This window comes from Danio rerio, chromosome 5 (assembly GCF_052040795.2).
Source record: "Danio rerio strain M-AB ecotype USA chromosome 5, GRCz13ab, whole genome shotgun sequence".
Lineage (NCBI taxonomy): Eukaryota > Metazoa > Chordata > Actinopteri > Cypriniformes > Danionidae > Danio > Danio rerio.
This window is the reverse complement of record NC_141025.1, coordinates 44,097,313-44,122,619: the sequence shown is the minus strand read 5'-3', so window position 1 is coordinate 44,122,619 and position 25,307 is coordinate 44,097,313. Positions and strand designations below refer to the sequence as shown.

The 25,307-nt window shown below is 36.0% G+C and overlaps 3 protein-coding genes across 13 annotated transcripts in view; 1 reads left to right on the top strand and 2 right to left on the bottom strand.

Moving 5' to 3' along the window:
• Nucleotides 1-25,307, bottom strand: part of rufy3 (RUN and FYVE domain containing 3) — an 881,807-nt gene that overhangs the window by 529,662 nt on the left and 326,838 nt on the right. The gene's annotated exons all lie outside the window — the stretch shown is intronic.
• LOC100001405 (uncharacterized) lies at nt 247-19,418 on the top strand. 8 transcript variants are annotated; one of them, XM_087253885.2, is made up of 19 exons: nt 247-1,029; nt 1,536-1,667; nt 4,503-4,622; nt 5,133-5,264; nt 5,693-5,824; nt 6,885-7,004; nt 7,620-7,751; nt 8,450-8,581; nt 8,914-9,045; nt 9,278-9,409; nt 12,282-12,413; nt 14,224-14,340; nt 14,934-15,041; nt 15,657-15,758; nt 17,149-17,243; nt 17,417-17,464; nt 17,602-17,977; nt 18,240-18,431; nt 18,585-19,418. In XM_087253885.2, the coding sequence occupies exons 1-19, from the start codon at nt 945-947 to the stop codon at nt 18,689-18,691; spliced, it is 2,526 nt and encodes an 841-aa protein (XP_087110011.1). In that variant the 5' UTR covers nt 247-944; the 3' UTR covers nt 18,692-19,418. The 8 variants fall into 8 exon arrangements, with proteins under 8 accessions (XP_087110011.1, XP_087110012.1, XP_087110017.1 ...); XM_087253886.1 differs by lacking the exon at nt 9,278-9,409 and having other exon boundaries at nt 18,585-18,758; XM_087253888.2 differs by lacking the exon at nt 7,620-7,751 and having other exon boundaries at nt 702-1,029.
• Nucleotides 18,717-25,307, bottom strand: part of LOC799924 (uncharacterized) — a 107,954-nt gene continuing 101,363 nt past the window's right edge. For 3 of the 4 annotated variants that reach the window (XM_087253873.1, XM_087253872.1, XM_087253874.1), the window contains exon 23: nt 18,717-18,888. The gene's annotated coding sequence lies outside the window, so the exon portion shown is untranslated. Of the gene's footprint in view, nt 18,908-25,307 lie in introns of all 4 variants that reach the window. The other variant, XM_088650993.1, reaches the window with a different exon arrangement.

Sequence of the window (25,307 nt, the reverse complement as noted above, 5' to 3'; positions counted from 1 at the left end):
ATACTGGAGTTTTTCATGCCGTAAAATTATAATAAGTTCATAAATAAAAGTTCATAATACTGTTTTTTTATCCGAGACAGTTGCATCTGTTTATTTATATATATATATATATATATATATATATATATATATATATATATATATATATATATATATATATATATATATTAGTTTAAAAATACAATGCAAATATCGTCAACTATAATTGTGACTAGTCGAAACGGTTATCTCTTATTACCATTATATACGGATACATGACGCATATTTTAGAGATATCTACAACATCATTAGAGATATCTTCATTGAGTTTTGACTAGTCAAAATACATTTACAGAGATCTCGAATTTCTAATTTTCATTCTGACTATTCAAATTATAATTGTCACTCGTCAAAATATAATTAGAAATATATTTAAATATATTTATAGATAGTAAGAATAAAGGTTGAAATGCTAAAAAGGCTTGCCATAGGCGGCCGCATTTACGTTAACAGTGGCAGGCGCATTTAGCTGTGGCAGGTATCCATTTTACCCCTGCAGCCAGTATGTCAAAAACTTATACAACGTGCACACTTATTTGTATATTGTTATCACCGGAACTAAACCGAAAAGAAAATGAATGAATGAATGAATCTCTGGTATTAAGAAGTGGGTTAAGAAATCACTTCACCTTTGAAACCCTGAAAAATAATGACGATTACCTACATCACAACCATCTTGGATCACCTTGGGAACCCGCGTTCTAATAATGACGTTACAGAACGCGGGGTTCTCAGGCGCACACACACACAGTTTTCAGTAGTAATCTTCCAATTAGTTCAAGCACAAAAAGTATTTACAGCTGTCAGATCGAGTTTGTGAAAGAAGCTCAGTGCGAGAATTATCGAGATTTATCAGCTTTGCTATTTTGAATTTCCATATTTACTTGTTGTTGAAACTAACAGAAATGGAGTACATTTGGAAGATGATTGGTTTTTTTAAGGGGGAAACAAGCAATTGTTCCCGCCCTGAAGCAGAAAACACCAGCTCAGGTGAGTTTACTATGACAAGACTCTTCATTTCTCCAGTTCTAATTTAATAAATGTGGTCCTTAAAATACAGTTATACACAAAATACACAAAACCTGCAGTGGTAATTGTCTAGTACTGTGTTGTTTTTGTCGTATGTAATATTCCTGTAATGAACTGTATAACTTTCATATATCTCTAATATTTACCACAGTATTTTGTGTACTGTAATGTTCTCCTGGTAAAATGTAGTATTTCACATTTTTGTAGTATTTACCACAGGACTTTTTGTATTGTATGTAATATTCCTGTTGTATTCTTGTGGCAATGAGTTGATATATTGCCTCATGAAAACAACAGAAAAATCACATGCATAACTGTAAACTGTTGTGATACTCCACTATAGAAAGTATGTCACAGATAATCACTTTTTATTGTCTTCTAGGAACATTTTAATACCATAAAAAATATAAAATCTATTTATGTTGTGAAAATTGAATAAACGGTTTACTGTATTTAATCCACTTTAGGAAGCAGAGACAGAAAAAGAAAAGTCGATGAAGCTTTCCAGAATGATGAAAATCAGGAGGACTTGATGCCGGCAAAACGCCATAAACCAGCACAGTTCCCTGATGACAATGAAGAACCCAGCACCAGCTCAGGTCAGTTTACCATGACAAGACCCTTCATTTCTCCAATTCTACTATGATCAATTTGGTCCTTAAAATACAGTTTGTAAAGTTGAGCAATATCACATGACTGTTGTTACTTATTGTGATTCAGAAAGAGTGTCATGGGTAATAATTTAAAGCCATCTCTCACAAAAATATCCTGTGGTATTTCATATGATAAATCAGAAGAACAAAAAATTGGTGGTTATTGTGTAGTACTGTGCTGTTCTTGTGTAAGGTATTGTTGCATGTAATATTTCTGTAATGTTCTTGCAGTAAATAATAGTATTGCTTTAATGTGTTTTTAATATTTACAACAATACTTTGTATACTGTACAACAAAATCCTGTGGTAAAACCTACAAAAATGAGAAATTAATACCCCATTTACCACATTAAATTTTAAGTAAATTAAGTAGGATCAGTAAAGTAGGATCAGTAAAGCCCCTCTGAAGCCCAGTTTAAAGTGTTAAATTGTACGGTGGCCCAGTAGTGCAAAACACAACAACATTAAGATGAAAATGCTGCAACACTAAGATGAAAAATGCTGCAACACTAAGATGAAAAATGCAGCAACACGAAGATGAAAAATGCTGCAACACTAAGATGAAAAATGCTGCAACACTAAGATGAAAAATGCTGCAACACTAAGATGAAAAATGCTGCAACACTAAGATGAAAAATTCTGCAACACTAAAAACGTAACACAACGGAAATGCTCCCAACCACTAGGTGGCAGTGGAACACCGATTACTTCTTCTGATTAAACAGATATTATTAATACAGACCAAAACAATGATTATTACCTCGAGAAATTCCACAAGAAGTTCTAAATGTAAGTTAGTAACATTAAATTTAAATCAAGTTGTGAATGAGGATTTTTATTACTTTAAGATTTGATATTCTGGGAAATCTTAATGTTTTTATAAAATTAAACATCAATAGTACTTCATGAAGCAATCCACAGAACTTGTTTCTGTTTTTCCTGCTTCAGAAACATTGTCATAAAAATCTATTGTATGTCACATTAATCAGCTAACGAAAATCTGCATTAAATATTAAAAAGAATAAAACATTCTTTAGAAATCAAACAGCATGTCCAATTAACATAAATCCTCGGGATCGTGCTTTGACGAGGTGTAACGTTACAACGCTATTTTAATATATTCATCAAAAAATAAGAAAATTCCGTGACAAACCGCGTTATTCGATTTCATGTCAGATACGATTTATGAAATTTATAGGACCCTACAAACAATACAGCATTGTAACTTACCTCCACTGGTGCTGGGCTCATTTCCATCAGGAACTTTGCCTTTCAGAAACGTTATGTTTTTTCCACATTTGCTGCAGAATGACGGGCAACTGTCAAGTGAAGCCCCGCAAAATGGGCAATACATGATTGCTTCCAAGAGCAACGTCCGAAATGAAACGAAACTTTTGAACTAAAACTCTTAAGATGGGCACACGACTGCCCGTTATCTGCCACCTAGTGGTCAGGAGCATTTCCGTTGTGTTGTGATTTTAAAGTTGCAGCGCTTTTCATCTTAGTGTTGCAGCATGATTCATCTTAGTGTTGCAGCGTTTTTAACTTAATGTTGTTGTGTTTTCATCTTAATGTTGCTGCATTTTTATCTTAATGTTGTTGTGTTTTCATCTCAATGTTGCTGCATTTTTATCTTGATGTTGTGTTTTTATCTTAATGTTGCAGCATTTTTATCTTAATGTCGTTGTGTTTTCATCTTAATGTTGCAGCATTTTTATCTTAATGTTGTTGTGTTTTCATCTTAATGTTGTTGTGTTTTCATCTTAATGTTGCTGCATTTTTATCTTGATGTTGTGTTTTCATCTTAATGTTGCAGCATTTTTATCTTAATGTTGTTGTGTTTTCATCTTAATGTTGTTGTGTTTTCATCTTAATGTTGCTGCATTTTTATCTTGATGTTGTGTTTTCATCTTAATGTTGCAGCATTTTTATCTTAATGTTGTTGTGTTTTCATCTTAATGTTGTTGTGTTTTCATCTTAATGTTGCTGCATTTTTATCTTGATGTTGTGTTTTCATCTTAATGTTGCAGCATTTTTATCTTAATGTTGTGTTTTCATCTTAATGTTGCAGCATTTTTATCTTAATGTTGTTGTGTTTTCATCTTAATGTTGTTGTGTTTTCATCCTAATGTTGTTGTGTTTTCATCTTAATGTTGTTGTGTTTTCATCCTAATGTTGTTGTGTTTTCATCTTAATGTTGTTGTGTTTTCATCTTAATGTTCTTGTGTTCATGTTGCAGCATTTTTATCTTAATGTTGTTGTGTTTTCATCTTAATGTTGTTGTGTTTTCATCCTAATGTTGTTGTGTTTTCATCTTAATGTTGTTGTGTTTTCATCTTAATGTTCTTGTGTTCATGTTGCAGCATTTTTATCTTAATGTTGTTGTGTTTTCATCTTAATGTTGTTGTGTTTTCATCCTAATGTTGTTGTGTTTTCATCTTAATGTTGTTGTGTTTTCATCTTAATGTTCTTGTGTTCATGTTGCAGCATTTTTATCTTAATGTTGTTGTGTTTTCATCTTAATGTTGTTGTGTTCATGTTGCAGCGTTTTCATCTTAATGTTGTTGTTTTGCACTATTGGGCCACCGTAAAATTGGGTTTATGCGACCGTTCAATTACACAAATGTGTAAAATGCCTAGAAACAACCACAGTGTCTAAAAAAATCCTTTTGTCTGAAGAAACTCTGTCACAGAGAACATTTTAATACAATAAAGATGATAAAATCTATTTATGTTATGAACATTTTATGGAAAACACATTTTGTATCTAATCCACTTTAGGAGGCAGAAAAAGAAAACTCCAGGTGACTTTTCAGGATGATCAGGAGGACTTGATGCCGGCAAAACGCCGTAAACCATCACAGTTCCCTGATGACAGTGATGAACCCAGCACCAGCTCAGGTCAGTTTACTAACACAAGAATACACTTTTCTTCAACTTCGTAAAACCAAAAAAAAGATGATATTTTGAAGAAAGCTGGAAACCTGTCTTCATTAAATTCTATAGTATTTTTTTTCCTGTCTGGGTTGAGGAGGGCTGGTGTTTGTGGGAGTGGAGATTGGCGGGAGTCTGATAATAATCATTAAAAAAAAGACATATGGAGTGCAAAACTAGCACTCAAAAAAGCATAAATCTGGTAAAAATTGGTAAAACAACAGGCATTATATATTAACTTAAGGGGAGAAAGCCGGTAGTTCGATGTGAAATTAGATATTGAGGAACCCCCATATTGCCAAAATGGCCTGATCCTCATTTCATAATTTACCTCTGCAAATATTCAGCTGAGAGATTGGTAGTTGCAAAGTTTTGACTATTTAGGGTCACCCTATACCGAGTAGTAATGAATGAATGAAGATTACTAAAATAAGTGACCATCTATAATTAACCCTTCCATATTTTGATCCACTTTAGGATGCAGAGGCAGAAAAAGAAAAGCCAAGGAAGCTTTTCAGGATGATGAAGATCAGGAGGACTTGATGCCGGCAAAACGCCATAAACCAGCACAGTTCCCTGATGACAATGAAGAACCCACCACCAGCTCAGGTCAGTTTACCATGACAAGACCAAGATTGTCTAGTACTGTGTTGTTTTTGTCGTATGTAATATTCCTGTAATGAACTGTATAACTTTCATATATCTCTAATATTTACCACAGTATTTTGTGTACTGTAATGTTCTCCTGGTAAAATGTAGTATTTCACATTTTTGTAGTATTTACCACAGGACTTTTTGTATTGTATGTAATATTCCTGTTGTATTCTTGTGGCAATGAGTTGATATATTGCCTCATGAAAACAACAGAAAAATCACATGCATAACTGTAAACTGTTGTGATACTCCACTATAGAAAGTATGTCACAGATAATCACTTGTCATTGTCTTCTAGGAACATTTTAATACCATAAAAAATATAAAATCTATTTATGTTGTGAAAATTGAATAAACGGTTTACTGTATTTAATTCACTTTAGGAAGCAGAGACAGAAAAAGAAAAGTCGATGAAGCTTTCCAGGATGACGAAAATCAGGAGGACTTGATGCCGGCAAAACGCCATAAACCAGCACAGTTCCCTGATGACAATGAAGAACCCAGCACCAGCTCAGGTCAGTTTACCATGACAAGACCCTTCATTTCTCCAATTCTACTATGATCAATTTGGTCCATAAAATACAGTTTGTTAAGTTGAGCAATATCACATGACTGTCGTAACTGATTGTGATTCAGAAAGAGTGTCATGGGTAATAATTCAAAGCCATCTCTCACAAAAATATCCTGTGGTATTCCATATGATAAAACAGAAAAACAAAAAAACTGGAGTGGTAATTGTGTAGTACTGTGTTGTTTTTGTGTAAGGTATTGTTGCATGTAATATTTCTGTAATGTTCTTGCAGTAATTAATAGTATTGCTTTAATATGTTTGTAATTTTTACAACAATACTTTGTGTACTGTAGTAGTGTCCATTTTAATATGGTAATAATTTAACATTTTTGTAGGTTTTACCACAGGGTTTTGTTGTACTGTATGTAATATTCCTGGAATCTTGTGGTAATGAGTTGATATTGCCACATGAAAACAACAGAAAAAGCTTAAATCTCTTTGAATGAACAAGCTCTTATCTAATTCATTTGATTATTTCTTCATGTAGTTTTAAACAACTAGAATAAATCATTTAACAGAACTAAACTCGTTCCATTCTTTTCCATAAGACATGTTTCTGTTTTGCAAATCTAAAAAGTGGCTTGTTTCCTTTTTTTGAGTGTAATGAGTTAATATTGCCTCATGAAAACAACAGAAAAATCACATGCATAACTCTAAATTGTTGTGATACTCCACTACAGAAAGTGCTGTGGTGATCCTGTCATATTTTGCTCAGCTTATTTGTTCTGTGGTAAATTTATTTTGTTCAGCAGGACAGTAGGATCAGAAAAGCCCCACTAAATCCCAACTTAAAGTGTTAAATTGGGTTTATGCGAAATGTGTAAAATACTTAAAAGCAATTACAGTGTCTAAAAAATTATTTTGTCTGTAGAAACTCTGTCTCAGATATAATCACTTGTTAATTGTTTTTAAAGAAACTTTTAATACAAAAAAATTATAAAATCTATTTATGTTAAGAAAATTTTATTTAAAAAAAATAAACTATTGTATCTAATCCACTTTAGGAGGCAGAAAAAGAAAACTCAAGGTGACTTTTCAGGATGATCAGGAGGACTTGATGCCGGCAAAACGTTGTGAACCAACACAGTTCCCTGATGACAATGAAGAACCCAGCACCAGCTCAGGTCAGTTTACTAACACAAGAACACACTTTTCTACAGCGTCGTTAAAGAGATATACTTCACCAAAAATGAAAGTTCTGTCATCATTTACTCACACTTTACTTGTTCCAAGCCTTTTTTATTTCCTTTTTTCTGTCAACCAAAATAGATGATATTTTGAAGAAAGCTGGAAACCTGTCTTCATTGAATTCCATAGTATTTGTTTTCCTGCTGTGGAAGTCAATTATTAGAGGGTTTCAGCTTTCTTCAAAATATATTCTTTTAGTAATAATAATCTCATAAAGGTTTGGAACCACTTGAGGAGGAGTAAATTGTGAGTAAAACATGACACGCTGAAAAACATAAATCTGGTAGAACTTGGTGTAAAAACAGGCTATATATCAACTTAAGGGGAGAAAACCAGTCGTTCGATGTGAAATCAGACATTGAGGAACCCCCATATTGCCAAAATGGCCTGATCCTCGTTTCGTAATTTTCCTCTGCAAATGTACTGAGAGATTGGTAGTTGCTAAGCTGCGACTATTCGGGGTCACCCTATACCGAGTAGTAATATGAATGCAGATTACTAAAATAAGTGATCATCTATAACTAACCCTTCTATATTTTCATCCACTTTAGGATGCAGAGGCAGAAAAAGAAAAGCCAAGAAAGCTTTTCAGAATGATGAAAATCAGGAGGACTTGATGCCGGCAAAACGCCATAAACCAGCACAGTTCCCTGATGACAGTGATGAACCCAGCACCAGCTCAGGTCAGTTTACTACCACAAGACCCTTCATTTCTCCAATAAATTTGGTCCTTAAAATACAGATTGTAAAGTTGAGCAATATCACATGACTGTCGTTACTGTTTGTGATTCAGAAAGAGTGCCATGGGTAATAATTCAAAGCCATCTCTCACAAAAATATCCTGTGGTATTCCATATGATAAAACAGCATAACCCAAATAACTGGAGTGGTAATTGTGTAGTACTGTGTTGTTTTGTGTAAGGTATTGTTGTCTGTAATTTTCTTGTAATATTCTTGTGGTAATGAGTTAATATTGGCACATGAAAACAACAGAAAAATCACATGCATAGCTCTAAATTGTTGTGATACTCCACTAAAGAAAGGGCTTTGGTGATCCTGTCATATTTTTCTCAGCTTATTTGTTCTGTGGTAAATTTATTTTGTTCAGCAGGACAGTAGGATCAGTAAAGCCCATTTTTAAAAGGGATATCACAAGGATAGGAGTGTCAAATTGGGTTTATGCAACCGTTTAATGACACAAATGTGAAAAATGCTTAGAAATAACCACATTGTCTTTAAAATCCTTTTGTTTGAAGAAACTCTCTTGTCACAGATTATAATCACTTGTCATTGTCTTCTAGGAAAATGTTAATTAAGTATAAAACATCAAATCTATTTATAATTTGAAAATAAAACATTTGTTGTATCTAATCCATTTTAGGTCGCAGAGGCAGAAAAAGAAAAGCCAAGAAAGCTTTTCAGGATGATGATGATCAGGAGGACTTGATGCCGGCAACACGCCGCAAACCAACACAGTTCCCTGATGAAAGTGAAGAACCCAGCACCAGCTCAGGTCAGTTTACTACCACAAGAACACACTTTTCTTCAGCTTTGTTAAAGAGAAATACTTTTCTGTGGTAAATTAATTTTGTTCAGCAGGATCACTAAAGCCCATTTTTGTTAGAGATATATCATGAATAGGAATGTTAAATTGGGATTTGCAACCATTGATGACACAACTATATAAAATGCATAGAAGCAACCACAATGTCTTTTGGTTTGAAGAAACTGTTACATATTATAATCACTTGTCATTGTTTTGTAAGAAAATGTTAATTAAGTATAAAACATCAAATCTATTTATAATTTGAAAATAAAACGTTTGTTGTATCTAATCCATTTTAGGACGCAGAGGCAGAAAAAGAAAAGCCAAGAAAGCTTTTCAGGATGATGATGATCAGGAGGACTTGATGCCGGCAACACGCCGCAAACCAACACAGTTCCCTGATGAAAGTGAAGAACCCAGCACCAACTCAGGTCAGTTTACTACCACAAGAACACATTTGCAACCATTCGATGACACAACAATATACAACTAATATATAATACACAGAAGCAACCACAATGTCTTTTGGTTTGAAGAAACTCTGTTACAGATTATAATCACTTGTCATTGTTTTCTAAGAAAATGTTAATAAAACATAGAATATCACATTTATTTACATTATAAAAATTGAATAAAAAGTTTATTGTATTTAATCCACTTTAGGGGGCAGAGGCAGAAAAATACAAATGGAGGAAGCTTTTAAGGATGATGAAGATCAGGAGGACTTGATGCCGGCAACACAGCATAAACCAACACAGTTCCCTGATGGAAGTGATGAACCCAGCTCCAGCTCAGGTCAGTTTACTTTCACAAAACACACTTTTCTTTAGCTCCACTTTCAGTAAAGAGATAGTTTTCTGTCTCATCACTGCTGACAATGAACTGAAAAGTTTCCGACAACTTTCAAATACATGTAACTGAGATAACCTTCAGGTTAGAGACTATTTCAATAAGAGCACAAGAGATTTAGAAAATATAGAACCAACATCAGTGTGGGTATTTGCAGAAACTTACAAAAAGAAGGCGAATAAGAAATTAGTATCAATAAACTATTCCTGTCTGACATCAGCAAAGAAACACTCAGCCATGTATATGAAATAGAAATGGGAAAAGGAAGCTAATGTAATTATAAGAAAAGAGGTATGGTTATCTATGTGGAAAACACACATGATCACAATTAACCCAGATTCAAGGGAATTTATTTGGAAAAAATAAATATTTTCCAACTTGTAATAAAAAATGGTGAATGCTGGAGAAAATGTGGAAATGCAATGGCCGATCATTTTCACAGTTTAATATTGTAATATTATTCACACATTTTGGCAAGATCTGAAAATAGAGATAAAAACAATAATGGGATTGAATCTGTAATGTAATTTTAAAACTATGTACATGGAAAATAATTCTTCAAAATAACAAAAAATTATACATATCTCCTTATTACACTGCTTGTAGTGCTGTGCGTCATTTGTTTAACCCTTTAAGGTTACGTGCTGGCTGACTGACTGACAGGTGCGTGATGTGTGAGGCCAGCAAACACGATGTATAGCTGTTTCACTTTACTTCAGGACGCATTAATACCGCTCTGTAGGTCTTCAATATTTATTAGATTTGCTAGGAATATTTTTGGAGACATACTTGTTAAATAAATTCACTATATCGTTCTTCATCATTGTTTATTTGAGAGCGCACAAGAAGATCTGCACTTGAGCAGCATATTTGAGGGGTTGTGCAAGTAGTTTTGTGCATGAGCAGAGGAAATCGGCGCGCAAGCAAAAAGATTGGCATGCTTAAAGGCTATTACATAAATGCGATCTCAAGTTGTAATACTGCGCTCACGACATTTGTCATTGTAATAACGCCACAGGTAGTTGGTAGATCTGTATAAAAAAGGCCTGCTTTCACAGCTGGAAAAAATCCTACAGGAAACACTGCTTAGGAATTTAAATAAGATTGTATCCAGTAAAGATATATATGAAGAGTCCAGATGCAAAACCCTCTAAACCCATCAGACCACTTTTTTTGTAATAAGCATTTTCTATCAAACACCTATAATTAGGTTCAAACGAGTCATTTTCTAGATAATGAAAAGGTTATTGGCTAGTAAATGAAATAACTTTTTTTTTTTTTCAAAAATGTCACTTTAGACAATTCTTTGGTTTTTAACAAGGTATATTTTCTTTTGCGTTAAAACCAGCTAAATCCACTTGTGCTTTTTATGCAAAACCCTGTAAATCCACAAATTGGGACAAAAAAGTATAATTTGTTGCAAAATCACTAAAGAAGCAATTAGAAATTATTTTACCAAACAATAAACACATACACAAACCTCCTAAAATTAAAAATACAGAAATCTGTCAAGTAAGTGGCAGTTCATTCCGCTGTGGTAACCCCTGATAAACCAGGGACTATATGGAAATCTGTCAAGTAAGTGCATTAATCAATAACATTAAAATTGACATTACTTACATCTTAACATTATCATTTCTGAATGACATCCTAACTTCTTTCGTGAAACAATGTTGCCGTTTAATGTAAAGTAATTCGGATTCATTTAAAGTAGCGTCACTGCGTAAAAAAAACATGAATGCATGCTGCACTTCTGACTGTAAAGTGTGTTTTCTTTTTCTTATAATGCACAGAGTTTTGAGGCAAGGGACATTTTCATTTGCCATTCACTGACATTCAGACAGGCTCATGAACTTCATCAAACTCCATCTTTTAAAATCTAAATTAATAAAACAGTCTGCTCATAAAAGCCCGCGTATCAGAGCGCTGTTACATTGAAAACATGATTCGATTCACAGCTTCTGATTGGTTCTCGGGACATAGCGGGTTTTGCTGTCAAAGGCAAGTGGCGTTTAGAGGCTTTTGCAAACAAACTGTTATTTCTGAATGTGTGGATGCTGGGATTTAGATGAACATGTACTATGTGTATAAAGCATTTGCTTTATGTCTTTAGCTCATTTTTGGCGGAAGTGACGTTAAGCGGCTTTTGCATCTGAGCCCTTCATATATAAAAAAAATAGTTCAGCCAAAAGTGAGGATGCTGAAATTGTTTGTTGGCTATACACAGCTTGACACAAACAGATATGCTGATAATGAGAGTGAACGCTATGAATGCAGATGCCCTGATCTGCTCATCCACAGAATAGGCAAAGCATTATTGTAGACAAAGAATCAGGAGACTAAAATGTAGTTTTTTTGGTTTAATCTTTTACCATTTGAAAGTGCCTTCACATTTTTAATAGTTGAAAATATTATAAAATATAACAGATATTGTGAAAGATTAAATCCCTGCTGCCTAGATGCTTGTCTGACAGTTACAGATCATGGAAAGTGAAACTTAAATGTCAAGGAGGGTGAATTTGTTCAAGCATGTCAAAATATTTACCAAAAACATTTTTATTTTCAGTTACAGCATTAATTACATGAACGCATGCTATATACCGACTGAGGGGGAGAAAACCAGTGGTTCGATGTGAAATCAGACATTGCGGAACCCCTTAATAGCCGAAATGGCCTGATCCTCATTTCATAATTTACCTCTGCAAATATTCGACTGAGAGATTGGTAGTTGCGAAGTTACTGAGTAGTAATGAATGAATGCAGATTACCAAAATAAGTGATCATCTGTAAATAACTTCCATATTTTGATCCATTTTAGGATGCAGAGGCAGAAAAAGAAAAGCCAAGAAAGCTTTTCAGAATGATGAAAATCAGGAGGACTTGATGCCAGCAAAACGCCATAAACCAGCACAGGTCCCTGATGACAGTGAAGAACCCAGCACCAGCTCTGGTCAGTTTACTACCACTAGAACACACTTTTCTTCAGCTTCGTTACGGAGATATACTTCACCAAAAATTCTGTCATCATTTTCTCACACTTTTCTTGTTCCAAACCAGTCGGTACCAATAGCCTAGTGGTTAAGTGTGCCGACATATAGCACCATGGTGCTCATGGCGACCCATGTTCGATTCCCGACTCGAGGACCTATGTCGACCCTTCCCCTCTCTCTGGTCCTAATACTTTCCTGTCTGTCCTCCACTATTCTATCCCAGTAAAAGGTGAAAAAAAACATAATTATATACTTGTTCCAAACCTTTATGATTTTCTTTTTTTCTGTCAACCAAAAAAGATGATATTTTAAAGAATGTTTGTGGGAGTGGAGATTGGCAGGAGTCTAATAATAATAATAAAAAAATAAATAATCACATATGGAGTGCAAAACTGACACTCAAAGCATAAATCTGGTAAAAATCTGAACATGCATTTTAAAAAAATGAATGCTGGGGGATTCTTTCACTTCATTTGGGAGACAATTCCAAACTTATGGAGCATAGAGCCTAAAATAGTCCTGCCAGATCGCATCAGGAATACAGAGTGAAATTCTAAAAGTCCAGCGCTAGAAGAGCGTATAGCAAACGGTTTGGATTATATTTTGATAAGCAGTCACTAAAGGGGTGAAAACCAGTAGTTCGATGTGAAATCATGTGGAACCCCCATATAGCCAAAATAGCCTGATCCTCATTTCGTAATTTACCTCTGCAAATATTCAGCTGAGAGATTGGTCGTTGCGAAGCTTTGACTAATCGGGTTCACCCTATACTGAGTAGTAATATGAATGAACGCAGTAGAGCTGCACAATTTATCGTAAGAAGATTGCGATCTTGATTCGACCCCCTAGACGATCTTAATTCAGCATTTCTACGATTCTGTCAATCATATTTTCAAGTTCAGGAGAGAAGCAATGATGGCCGCACAAGTCCTCACATTGTTTTACATACGTTGTTCAGCAACATGGACACATCCAAATGGTGTTAAAAGTCACATGCTGTATTTACAAGATACAATTCACCTCAAAATGTCATTTCTGTCTTTGTCATGTTTTTGTGAGTGCAAAATCATTCGTGACATGAGCTGACCGTCAGCTGTTACCACAGAAAGGGAGGGAGCGTGGGCGCACGCCTCTGAGTGAAGTTTACTTAGTGAACAGAACCTGCATAAGCTGTAAATAACAGGTAATAAAGTTGTAAATAACAGTTTGTGGCACAGAGTGATCGTTTGGAAGTCGCGCGGGCAGTGAACCGCTCTTAGTAGTGAAAATGAAACCGAAAGCGTGCACAGTGTTGCCAGCCCAAACAGTATCCAAAACCAGCCGAAATGCAAAAATACCCACCCAGTCTTCTGTATTCACGAAAATGACGTCAGTGACAGATTTTAAGCAGAAAACGACAGATTGTAAGCATATGTCTGAAACAATAATTCAACATCAGAACTATCATCAGCATTGATGACCAGGACAAATCTAAAGTCTGTTCAAGGGAACCATTCCAAGTCTATACAAAATTAAGCATTTTAACTTACAGTACAGATACACAAAGCCTATTGCTGTTTTACCACATGTTTGAGAATGACAATAATAATAGCCCACTCATATCATTCTTTATTTTACATCTACAGACTCGTGAGAAAATCCTGATCTTTATTTTAGGCAAAAAAAAAATTTCGATTCTCATTTTAGCCAGAATTGTGCAGCTCTAGAATGCAGATTACCAAAATAAGTGATCATCTGTAATTAACCCTTCCATATTTTGATCCACTTTAGGACGCAGAGGCAGAAAAAGAAAAGTCGAGGAAGCTTTTCAGGATGATGAAAATCAGGAGGACTTGATGCTGCCACCTCAGTTCCCTGATGAAAGGGATGAACCCAGCCCCAGCTCAGGTCAGTTTACAATGACAAGACCCTTCATTTCTCCAATTCTACTATGATAAATTTGGTCCTTAAAATACAGATTGTTAAGTTGAGCAATATCACATGACTGTCGTTGATGATTGTGATTCAGAAAGAGTGCCATGGGTAATAATTTAAAGCCATCTCTCACAAAAATATCCTGTGGTATTCCATATGATAAATAGAAGAACAAAAATCTGGAGTGGTAATTGTGTAGTACTGTGTTGTTTTTGTGTAAGGTATTGTTGCATGTAATATTTCTGTAATGTTCTTGCAGTGAATAATAGTATTACTTTAATATGTTTGTAATATTTACAACAATACTTTGTGTACTGTAATATTCTCCAGGTAATATGTGGTATTAAATTCACATTTTTGTAGGTTTTACCACTGGGTTTTGTTGTACTGTATGTAATATTCTTGTGGTAATAAGTTTAAAATTAAAGTTTAAAGTTTAAAATACTTTTGTTTGAAGAAACGGTAACAGATTCTAATCACTTGTTCAAATAAAATAAAATTTAGAATATGAAATGTATTTATATTATAAAAATGATGAAACTTTTTATATATTTAATCCCCTTTAGTTGAAGAAGCTTCTCAGGTTGATGAAGATCAGGAGGACTTGATGCCGGCAGCAAGCAGTGAACCATCACAGTTTCCTGATGAAATTGAAGAACCCGGCACCAGCTCAGGTCAGTTTACTTTGATAAAAACAATGTAGGTGTGTTTACATGGAGCCTTTAAATTGGTTTAAAAGTTTAATTCGAATGATAAATGCTTCATATAAACACCTCAATGGAATAAACATGGTCAAACCAAATGAAATTGTAATCAGTTTGAAAGGGTGGTATAAACCTTGCCATATTTGAGTTTTGTTGGATATATTCAGGAAGCATGTTTTCTTTGAGCTGATCCAATTAAAAGTTCAGTTCGTATATCTGAATGTTTTTGTTTTTGTAGTTTTGTATTAAATAACAAAATTGTGTTCATGTGTAGGAATATTAAAAACTGTGTGTATGGAATTCATCATGATGTGGAATTAGATCAAATCAGTGACATGATAATTGTAAACAAAACCATGAGCCCTGTGAAGGTTTAGACCCCTAATAAATAATATCTGTAGCTTAATGTGTGTTTAAGTCATGTAAGTGGAAGTGGGTGGAGTCAGGGGTGAACAGTGTTCAAGGAATGTGTATGCTGAAGAATGGAGGTGCTGGAATGGTGTAATAAAAACAAGCTAAAGCTATAAATGATGGGTCCTGTTCATCTCACAATAATAAACCTTTGTTCATTGTAATCCCCTTAAGGAAGCAGAGAAGGAAATGCTGAGCAACATTTTCTGGATGATGAAGATGATGATTCCTCCTACGACGAGGATCCAGATTTTTGTAGAAGAGACACCGGCCCAGGTCAGTCTTTATCGCAAGACCTCACATTTCTCCTGTAATTTCTGTAACATGGTATCATGTTTCTCCTGAAAAATCTCCAGTAAATTCTGTATAGTTTTGAATAGTGGTGGGCAGAGCGAGGATTCATGAAACACTGAAACAGTCAAAGCAAATGTGTCTCTACAGTGAAATCTGTTGGTCTGAAACCGCTTTGACAGAGAAGCAGTTGAGGAAATATAATATGTTGTGTAAAACATTCATTTCATCAAGTGATTGGAGAGTGGATAATGTTCACATCTGGAATGCAGTTGTCATGAGTTTGAATCCAGGGCAAAGCATGTAATAAACATTTAAAATATGTGGTTTCATAGTTTTGTTCTTGTAATGTGTTCGGTCTGACATATGAATAAACTCTTTGTAAATAAATGCAAAGTTTAAGAGAAAGAGTAGGAAGGTCCACAAGCCAGGATTTGAACTCAGAGCATCTGCAATGTGCTGTAGTTACAGTACATGTTGCCGCACTGCCCACTAGGCTGTGTGCGATTGTGTGGATTTTCAGTCAATCAAATGCAGATTTAGAAAGGATGTCAAGTCTCGGATCACCGAATGTATGTGACACGTGTGTTTTAGATCAGTGTTTCAATAGTGCTGAGCAAAGGTTAATCACGGTTAATCACGTCTAAATAAAAGTTTGTTTTGACATAATATATGTGCGTGTGTTATATAATATATATGTAGTGTTGGGGATAACGCATTACAAGTAACGTGAGTTACCTAATAATCTTACTTTTCTAAGTAATGAGTAAAGTATTCAGTAAAAATTTTGAGTTACTATTTAAAAAAATGTAAAGCGAGTTACTTCTTAGTTTAATTAATTCACTTTTTAAATAATAAATTGCTGAATTCAAATTAATGTTGAATGAGAATTTTCTCTCAGCAGAAACAGACAAAAACCAACAATGGAGAGTCTTACATTTCAGTGATGGAAATATTCTCATTATTCCCAAAACATGGAAGAAAAGGAAAAGGGGCTCGTACACACATAGAGAGACACGAACGTGCTGGTGAAGTGTGTGTGTGGGTGTTTATAGCAGTTTGACTAATAAATATGAATTTGTAGCTAAATCTGTAAATCGTTTGCATGCATGTGTCTATATATATAATAAATATACTATGATTAATCGTGATCAATTTTTTCCCAGCATTAGTTTTGAAACATCTGCGCTTCGGCATCTGGAGGCCAAAATGTCAGTTTTGGCATTTTTAAGTTTTATATTTTTGTCAGTAAGCAAACACAGTTTTATAGCACGCTGAACCTCAACAGAAATATATTCTCCTACTATCACAGTAAGACAAAAACAGAAATGAGCAATCCTGGTAAACTGTCATAATCCTTTTGTTTGTTTTTCAGGATCTCCTCTTGACAAATATGAGCTTGGAAGGAAGCTAGGAAAGGGAATCTATGGCACTGTCTACGTGGCAACACGCAAATCTGATGGAAAAAAGGTAAGTCACTTTTGCGGCACATGTTGTTTACTTAATTTTTTCTTCTTGTAAAGGAAGTGGTGTGCATATGGACGCATGTCCATGTTGGATTATACACATGTATTATTGGATTTATTATGATTCGTTTTTCATTGCTTTGGGGAAAAAATATTAATATTTTGTTTCTTTTGCAGGTTGCCCTGAAATTCGTTTATATGCCGAACTGTTACATAAATCGGAAAGTAAGTAAACACAACACAATGAATATATCTGAATATGTGTTGAATCTATATTAAACACATTATATTATACAGTTATAATTGTGCAGATACATTATACAGTTCACATGCTCTAACCTTTTTCTAATATTTTTCTCTAGCCTGGACGTGTCTTTTACCCGACTTCGGAGGCCAGAATATTGCTTGAACTGAAGAAGCCTTCCTTATGTCCCCACATCATAGAGTTGTATGACTTTTTTGAAGTGGAGGAATATGATGTTTTGGTCATGGAGTACATGCAGCCGAGTATGACCTTGACTGCATTCTTGAGGAGAAACAATGGTCCCTTGACTGAAAGTGTAGCGCGACTCTTGATCCTGCAGATCCTAATTGCATTAGAACACTGCCTGGAGCATGGCATTGACCATAGAGCAATCTATGAAGAAAACATCCTGGTGAATCCAAAGACCCTTCAAGTCAAGTTGATTGGTTTTGGCTGCAGTGATTACATTGCGGGCGACTTAAAACCGCACGCTGGTAAGATGCTTTTCTCTTCACCTCTCCTGCTGAAACCTCTGGTATTGCTGGTCACCGGCAGTTCTAGATTTTACAATTCATGCTGGCTGTTATGCTGGAGAATTTGCACTGATTGTTTTTTATTTTTTAATGCTGCTTATTAATATCCCAGCTTATTGATCTCCTGCTTTTACATTGACCACTTGTAATGAAATAGTTTTGATGGCTTAATTATTATAAATTGCTGTTCTACTCTTCTAACTCACAAATCTGTTGCTTACAGGATTTGACCAAATCTACTGCAAATGTATGTGGCATTCTCGTCTAGTAGAAGTTGGTTTCTTGAGGAATGCACATTTTGCTCTAGAAGAAAATGTTGAGTGTGTGGCAAGACTCCTGGCAAGGATGGTGAATGGATATTGGCCCCTTCGCTCTATGGTTGAGTATCCAAGATTTCACCCCAGTGTATCCAAAGGTGAGACAATAACTCAACAAAGTGCTGTTCAGATATAATTGGACAGTGTTGTCAAGACTGTAAAAATGTAAAATTAAGTCTAACTTCATATACAGTTTTCATGTTAGGCATGTGAGAACATACAGGATTAATCAATTCTCTACGTTTCTACAGAATGCAGAGATCTTCTGAAAATGTGCTTCGGTTTCAATGTTGACGATGGACCCACTTTGGAGGATATTATTGATCATAAGTGGTTCAGCAAAAAGATAGACACCTGATGGACAGAAACCACTGGCACACTCTGGTAGGCTTATTGACACTTCTGGTGTCACATCTGCAGGGCTTGATCGTGGATATGGTGCAGGTCCAAGTAGGTCACCAGGCAGATGTTTAGACAGCCAATAGGATCAATGCAGAGATTCGTCTATACCTTTAATTAAATGACACAACATCTGACGCACAGAAGCCATTGCGCCTGTTAATATGCTTGGCGACTGGTGTCAGTGGATAGCGGCATGTGCCACTGGAGCTTGTGACGTGCGCTGATGCGTTGCGTCCTGTGTCACTGAGATTGTCGCAGTACATGTCGCTGTGTGGCTCCTCTAGTGGTGACTGACAGCTCCTGCTGCTGCTGCTGACGATGCTGACTGCTGACTGAGCATGAAGTAGGTTGTGTAACACAGACACTTAACAACAGAACAATATTTCATTAATAATATAAAAACCGCCAAAAATAATATTTATTACATTGCAGAGTTTGTTTATACAACATACTGGGCTTAGAAATATTCATATTATTACTGCACTGTAATGCTAAAACAGCGTAAGATAATTTGTTTAAAGAAAAAATCTGAAAATAATGTAAAATATGTAGTTTGGTTTAGTTAAAAATCTCCAAGTTAGAGATTTTACTTAAGTGTTTTATTATTTTGTCGTTCACTAAACATACTGTAATGTAATTGTGGTAATGTCAGCAACACTGCTTATAAAAATGAAATATAATGCAAAAAGATAGAAATGATAATTATAAAAACTTATATAAATTATATTAGAATTATAAAAATTCTGTAAATTAAAATGATCATTTCTAAGTTGTAATTTGAAGATTTGAGAATGCACAAAAATTATAAAAAACATATTTGAAAATAATTTTGATTGAAGCAAAAACAAAAAATAAATGTGTAATTTTTGAATGTTTAGTTTTCATTTAGTTCATTTCACAAAGTAGAAAGTGCAAAAACATCAATTTGCATGAGAAGTGCAGTTTTATACAAAAGTTTTACATGAATAACTAGTTGCTTGCATTTAGTTTCATTTAATTATCCACTGGAAAAAGTAAAGTGAGGAATTACTGGAATAGCTGTACGTGATACAATATCCTAAATAAATGACCTAATACATTTAAAGGGACATGAAACTTATTTTAAAATACAGAAGCCTAATATTGTTGTACAAATGAACACTGCAATGTACGTCGACATCACTTTGCATTTTCACCGTCACACATGACAAAAATGAATATTATTAATATTGTCATAATTGAACTTTATCACATAATTCACTTTTTTGAAACCACTAAAAAATAGTTTTGTTGTCATCTGGTGTGACACCCTTATTTATTGTTTATTATTATATTAATTATATATGGTCATTATATAACTAATGCATTAACTAGTGTGTTCAATAATGTATTAATAATTAACTCTAGTGTTTAGTTTACATGTGAGATTTAGTATTGCTGATTAGATGGGTTGTTCATTGTCAGGTCAGGTTATCTAATCCATGATCAAATGCATTAATGTATGTGTAGGTAAACGTTATGTAATTATAAAGAATGAATGTAAAGTGGTGCATTAGAAGACGAGTAAGTTAACATTAACAAATAATATGTAGTGTTGAATAATAGTCATTTCTCAGCATCAGTTCGTGTTACATCATGTATTAAATAGCAGATTAATATATGTTTAGTTAACATTAACAACGATTAAGTGTTGCATAACTGATGTGTTGTTCACTGGTAATTCATGTTACCTAATGCAGTAACTAACATTAACTCATACTCCCTTATTGTAAAGTGTTCCCAAGACATTTATTATTGAAAATTAGTTATTCAAACTATGTTTTATATGCTTTTAAAATATTCTTCAACTTAGAAACACGTGTACATATAAATATATAATATATAGTTTATTTAAATATTTAGATGAAATTTAAATAAATATATTTTTAAAAGAATTACAATTTCACAGGAGGGCTAATCATTTATATAGTTTATAATAATTTGAATACTATATGATTATTATTTTGTTATATTATATCATTTTGATCTGTAGTTAATATAATTGTCATACAATATCGTAATTATATTTAATATTAATATAATATGAAATATTGTTCTGTCGTTGAGTGTGTGTGTTACACAACCTACTTCATGCTAGAGATCTGCAAATTTGAATCCCGCTCCCGCCAGGTTTTAGCCCGAACCCGACCGCTCCCGCTTATATTCAGCATTTGTTGTCCCGCTGCCTGCCCCACCCCATTTTCTACCCGCCGCACCCGATCCCGCTAAAGAGGGGGGGGGGGGGATGAGAGCAAAACCGAAAACCACCCAGCTATACAGAGTCCAGACAGCCTATTACAAGCTGTCTGTATAAACACACAACACAAGCATACACACACACACACACAAGCACGAAGCACACACACACAGGCAAAGCTCTCTCATTTATGCGCACACACACACACACACTTCTCATACGCACACACACACACACACATACACACACACAGCAACAACGAAAAACATAGCATAACGCTGTCTCATTCATACACGTACATATGCTCGCTCGCTCGCTCGCTCGCGTGGGTTTGGCGCTATATTGCTATATATTGTGGATATCCCGTCCAAAATACAACCAGTTATCGACCGCTCCCGCGCTTTTTTCGAAAATGTACTCCCGCGCCGCAGAAATCTGACCTCTGCAGACCTCTACTTCATGCTCAGTCAGTAGTCAGCATCATCAGCAGCAGCAGCAGGAGCTGTCAGTCACCACTAGAGGAGCCACACAGCGACATGTACTGCGACAATCTCAGTGACACAGGACGCAACGCATCAGCGCACGTCACAAGCTCCAGTGGCACATGCCGCTATCCACTGACACCAGTCGCCAAGCATATTAACAGGCGCAATGGCTTCTGTGCATCAGATGTTGTGTCATTTAATTAAAGGTATAGACGAATCTCTGCATTGATCCTGTTGGCTGTCTAAACATCTGCCTGGTGACCTACTTGGAACTGCACCATATCCACGATCAAGCCCTCCAGATGTGCCACCAGAAGTGTCAATAATCCTACCGTCCATGATGGATGCTCATACTCATCAAACCCTCCATCATCCAGACTACAGCTTCACCCATTTGTATTCATCTGAAGTGAATGTAACTGAAACTGCTTTAATGATGATGTTTGTATTAAACTGAAGTGAATAAAACTGAACTTAATTGGTTTTGATTTAAGTAGAACTACAGCAGCATTTGACCTCCACTCTCCTAAAATTGATTTCATTCTCGATTCTTCATCTATGTTTAGCTGCTTTGTCACAGTCTACATTTTAAAAGTGCTCTAGAATTTATAATGTCTTGACTTTGTTCTCAGTATCTGTTCCTGCACCACACGGCTCTTAGATAATCAGCTTGATAGATGAGAGCTTTATGCATGAACTGTGTGGCTGACGGTAATGTGCAATATTGCAATGGGTTAGCTAGCTAGCAAGGTCAGCTGTGATCTTTTAAGTTGTAACAATAACACTATGAATGCTAGTATTATAATGTTGATAAGTCATGTGTTAAAGGCATTTGCATTATGGATAATATCTAGATATAATGGCAATACTACTTTTGAATTCAGGAAACAGTGTATTAGCGAGCACCACCATGTTCTATGGTAAGTGAAAGAAGAAAAGGTCAGAACTGGCTCTTCCTGCTGTAAAATGAGGATGAGATGGGTTTTAGTGACCATGAGAATGATGCAGATTGAAAATTTGATAAAAGCGGTGATTGAGACAGTTCAAGTAAGTTAGCTCTAGACAGGCGTAGTATATAGTATAATATATGTGTAATTCTTCAACTACGGGCACTTCAAGGTCCTTTGATCATATATCCAAATATATATATATATATATAATTTTGTTCAAATTCCTCTTACTTTGTCAAACTAATAATAAAACCTACTTAAAAAATACTAGCTTTTTATTATATTTTTTCATATTATTCAACCTCCTTTTAGGTTTCAAAATCACTGTTTTCACCTTGTCGCACACCCAGAGTTTTAAACTTCAACAATGAAAATAACATTTAAAATATTATTTTTCTGGTATCTATTAATGTATCTTAATGAAGCACTAGTGAAATCATTTAAATATATTATAGTTATTAATGTGAGACTATTATCATTATTACTTTTTTATAAAATATATCAGTGTCATTTCCACCACAACACTGTAATGTCGCTTTAAAAAGTTTGTGTGAGATTATTTAGGTGGTTTCTATGAAAATGAATAGTGCCATCTGAGAACATCTTCAAGATGGAAGGAATTTACATTTTTATCAACAACACTTGAAGAAAAATGAAGGTACTGCTTGATAAGGAAATACATTTATTCTACATCATTTCCAAACTTGCTGAACAAAATGAAGGTAAATAGGAGTGTTGTGTATACATGAAAGGCTAGTATCAACTCAAAGCTAATCTGTGAAGCTATTTTTCATTTTTTCACAATAAACTGTTGAAAAGTCATTTTTACTACTGTCATTTCCATCACCACACACATTAAAAAAAAATATTTAAAAAGTTCTTATCACATATTAAAAGTGTATTCACAATGTATAAGTTCATGCTCTATTTAATATACAAATTCAGTTTATTTGTTTTCTAATAAGCTCTTAACCAAATTAATATTCAATTTTAGAGTGTGACAGGTGTACAATTGGAGGAGCAAGGGGAGGGATGGGAGGGTCAGACCAGGGAGAATCAGAAGAAAACGTCCAGGGGGGGTTCAGGTGCCCCGGCAGGAAACCAGGTTGTAGCCGGAGGGTTCGTCCCGAGTAGCGAAGAGGCACAACAGGGAGGAGCGGGAGGGATGACCCAGGGACAATCCAACAGGAGATACAAGGCAGGAGGTCTGTGGGGAGCCGGCTGTATGAGAGGCAACTGGACTGGATTCGGCTGAGCTGGAAGCAACTGGACAGGAGCTGGCGGGGCTGGAAGCAACTGGACTAGAGCGGGCGGGGCTGGAGGCGGCTGGACTGGAGCCAGCGGGGCTGGAGGCGGCTGAACTGGAGCCGGCGGGGCTGGAGGCGGCTGGACTGGGGCCGGCGGGGCTGGGACCGGCAGAGCTGGGAGCCGGGCTGGGGTCGGCAGAGCAAGGAGCCGGGCTGGGGCCGGCAGGGCAAGACGTCTGGGAGGTGCTGGCAGGGCAAGACGTCTGGGAGGTACTGGCAGGGCAAGACGTCTGGATGGCGTTGGTAAGGCGAGGAGCCGGACTGGGGCCAGCAGGGCAAGGAGCCGGGCTGGGGCCGGCAGGGCAAGGAGTCTGGGCGGCACCGGTAAAGCAAGGAGGCAGACTGCAACCGGCACTGAAGTGCGCACTGGCGGGCGCTCTGGGGATAGAGCCGACACTGGCGGGCGCTCTGGGGCTAGAGCCGACACTGGGGATTTACAAAGTTCAAGAAGTCTGTCCAGAGGCTCAGAAAAAGCAAGTCTTGGAATAGCCCGACGCGGATAAGCCCGAAGCTTCAGTTGGGCTTCTCTCCTCCCTCCTGAAGATAAATTAGCAGGACCCGAAAACAGACCTTTCTGTTGATCACCGCTTAGGCCTTCCTCCTGAGGGTTTTCCTGCTTCAGGGCGATCGAGAGAGGAGAGCCAGATATTAAAAGTGCGTGCTCCATAAAGAAATAGAGACTCCACTCCTCCTCAAATGGTGGCATTTTGGATCGCACAGGTTCTAAAAGTCCTCCCCGAAAGAACATCATTAGCAGTAAATCGCTAAAAGTGCTCCTTGGGGCCAGATCCAAAAGGAAACGGAGGACAGCTGTGAATCATAAATCAGTGTAAGTGAGTTCCGGATGTGTGCGCGAGGTATGTATGAACTTGAAGTCTTTAGGGACTGTAGTTCGCTCTCAGAGTGAGTGGCGAACCACAGTGCCCTGTAGTGGCTATTTTCTCTCAGTGGTCAAGAAACAAAGTCTTACCCGGGATGTCTTTTACAAGTTTTATTCTTTATAAAGAAGATCACAGTCATACAGCAACAACAGTTTCTGCAGAGTGAGATACTGAAGTCAAGTGTGTTCACCCTTTTATCTGGTTTGTACTGCTTACGAGGTCAACTCCCAATAAGGCCTCATCTACAATTACGTCAGGCGTCTTCTGCTGTTCGTGCGATATGCTCATAACAACCACACATCCTTCTTAGGATAATGAAAAAGCTTTCACCTAAAGAAATATAGTTATCTATAAAAATGTACACATAGGTTTTATGATGAACATATGGAGAACATGTAGTGGTTTTCTTGGTTTTTCTCTTACTAAATCAAACTCAGTCTGGAGGTTATGAATATCAGAAGAATATACTTTATTGTCGACAACAAAGGAGAACTTTCAGGAGACCCCCAGTAGCATCTCTGTCTGAAAAATTCTGTCTCACTCAAATTATAGCCTGTTTAAATAGTCTTCTACACCAGTTTTTTTCTTTGTTCTCCATATGTTACACAAGATCCCTCCTACTTTAACCCTTGACCCCAAATTCCACCTCTGTCATCAGTTTTTCCCTTATTTCTACATATGTCACACAAATTCCACCTAGGTTAACCCCTGACCCAAACCTGGTAACTATATAT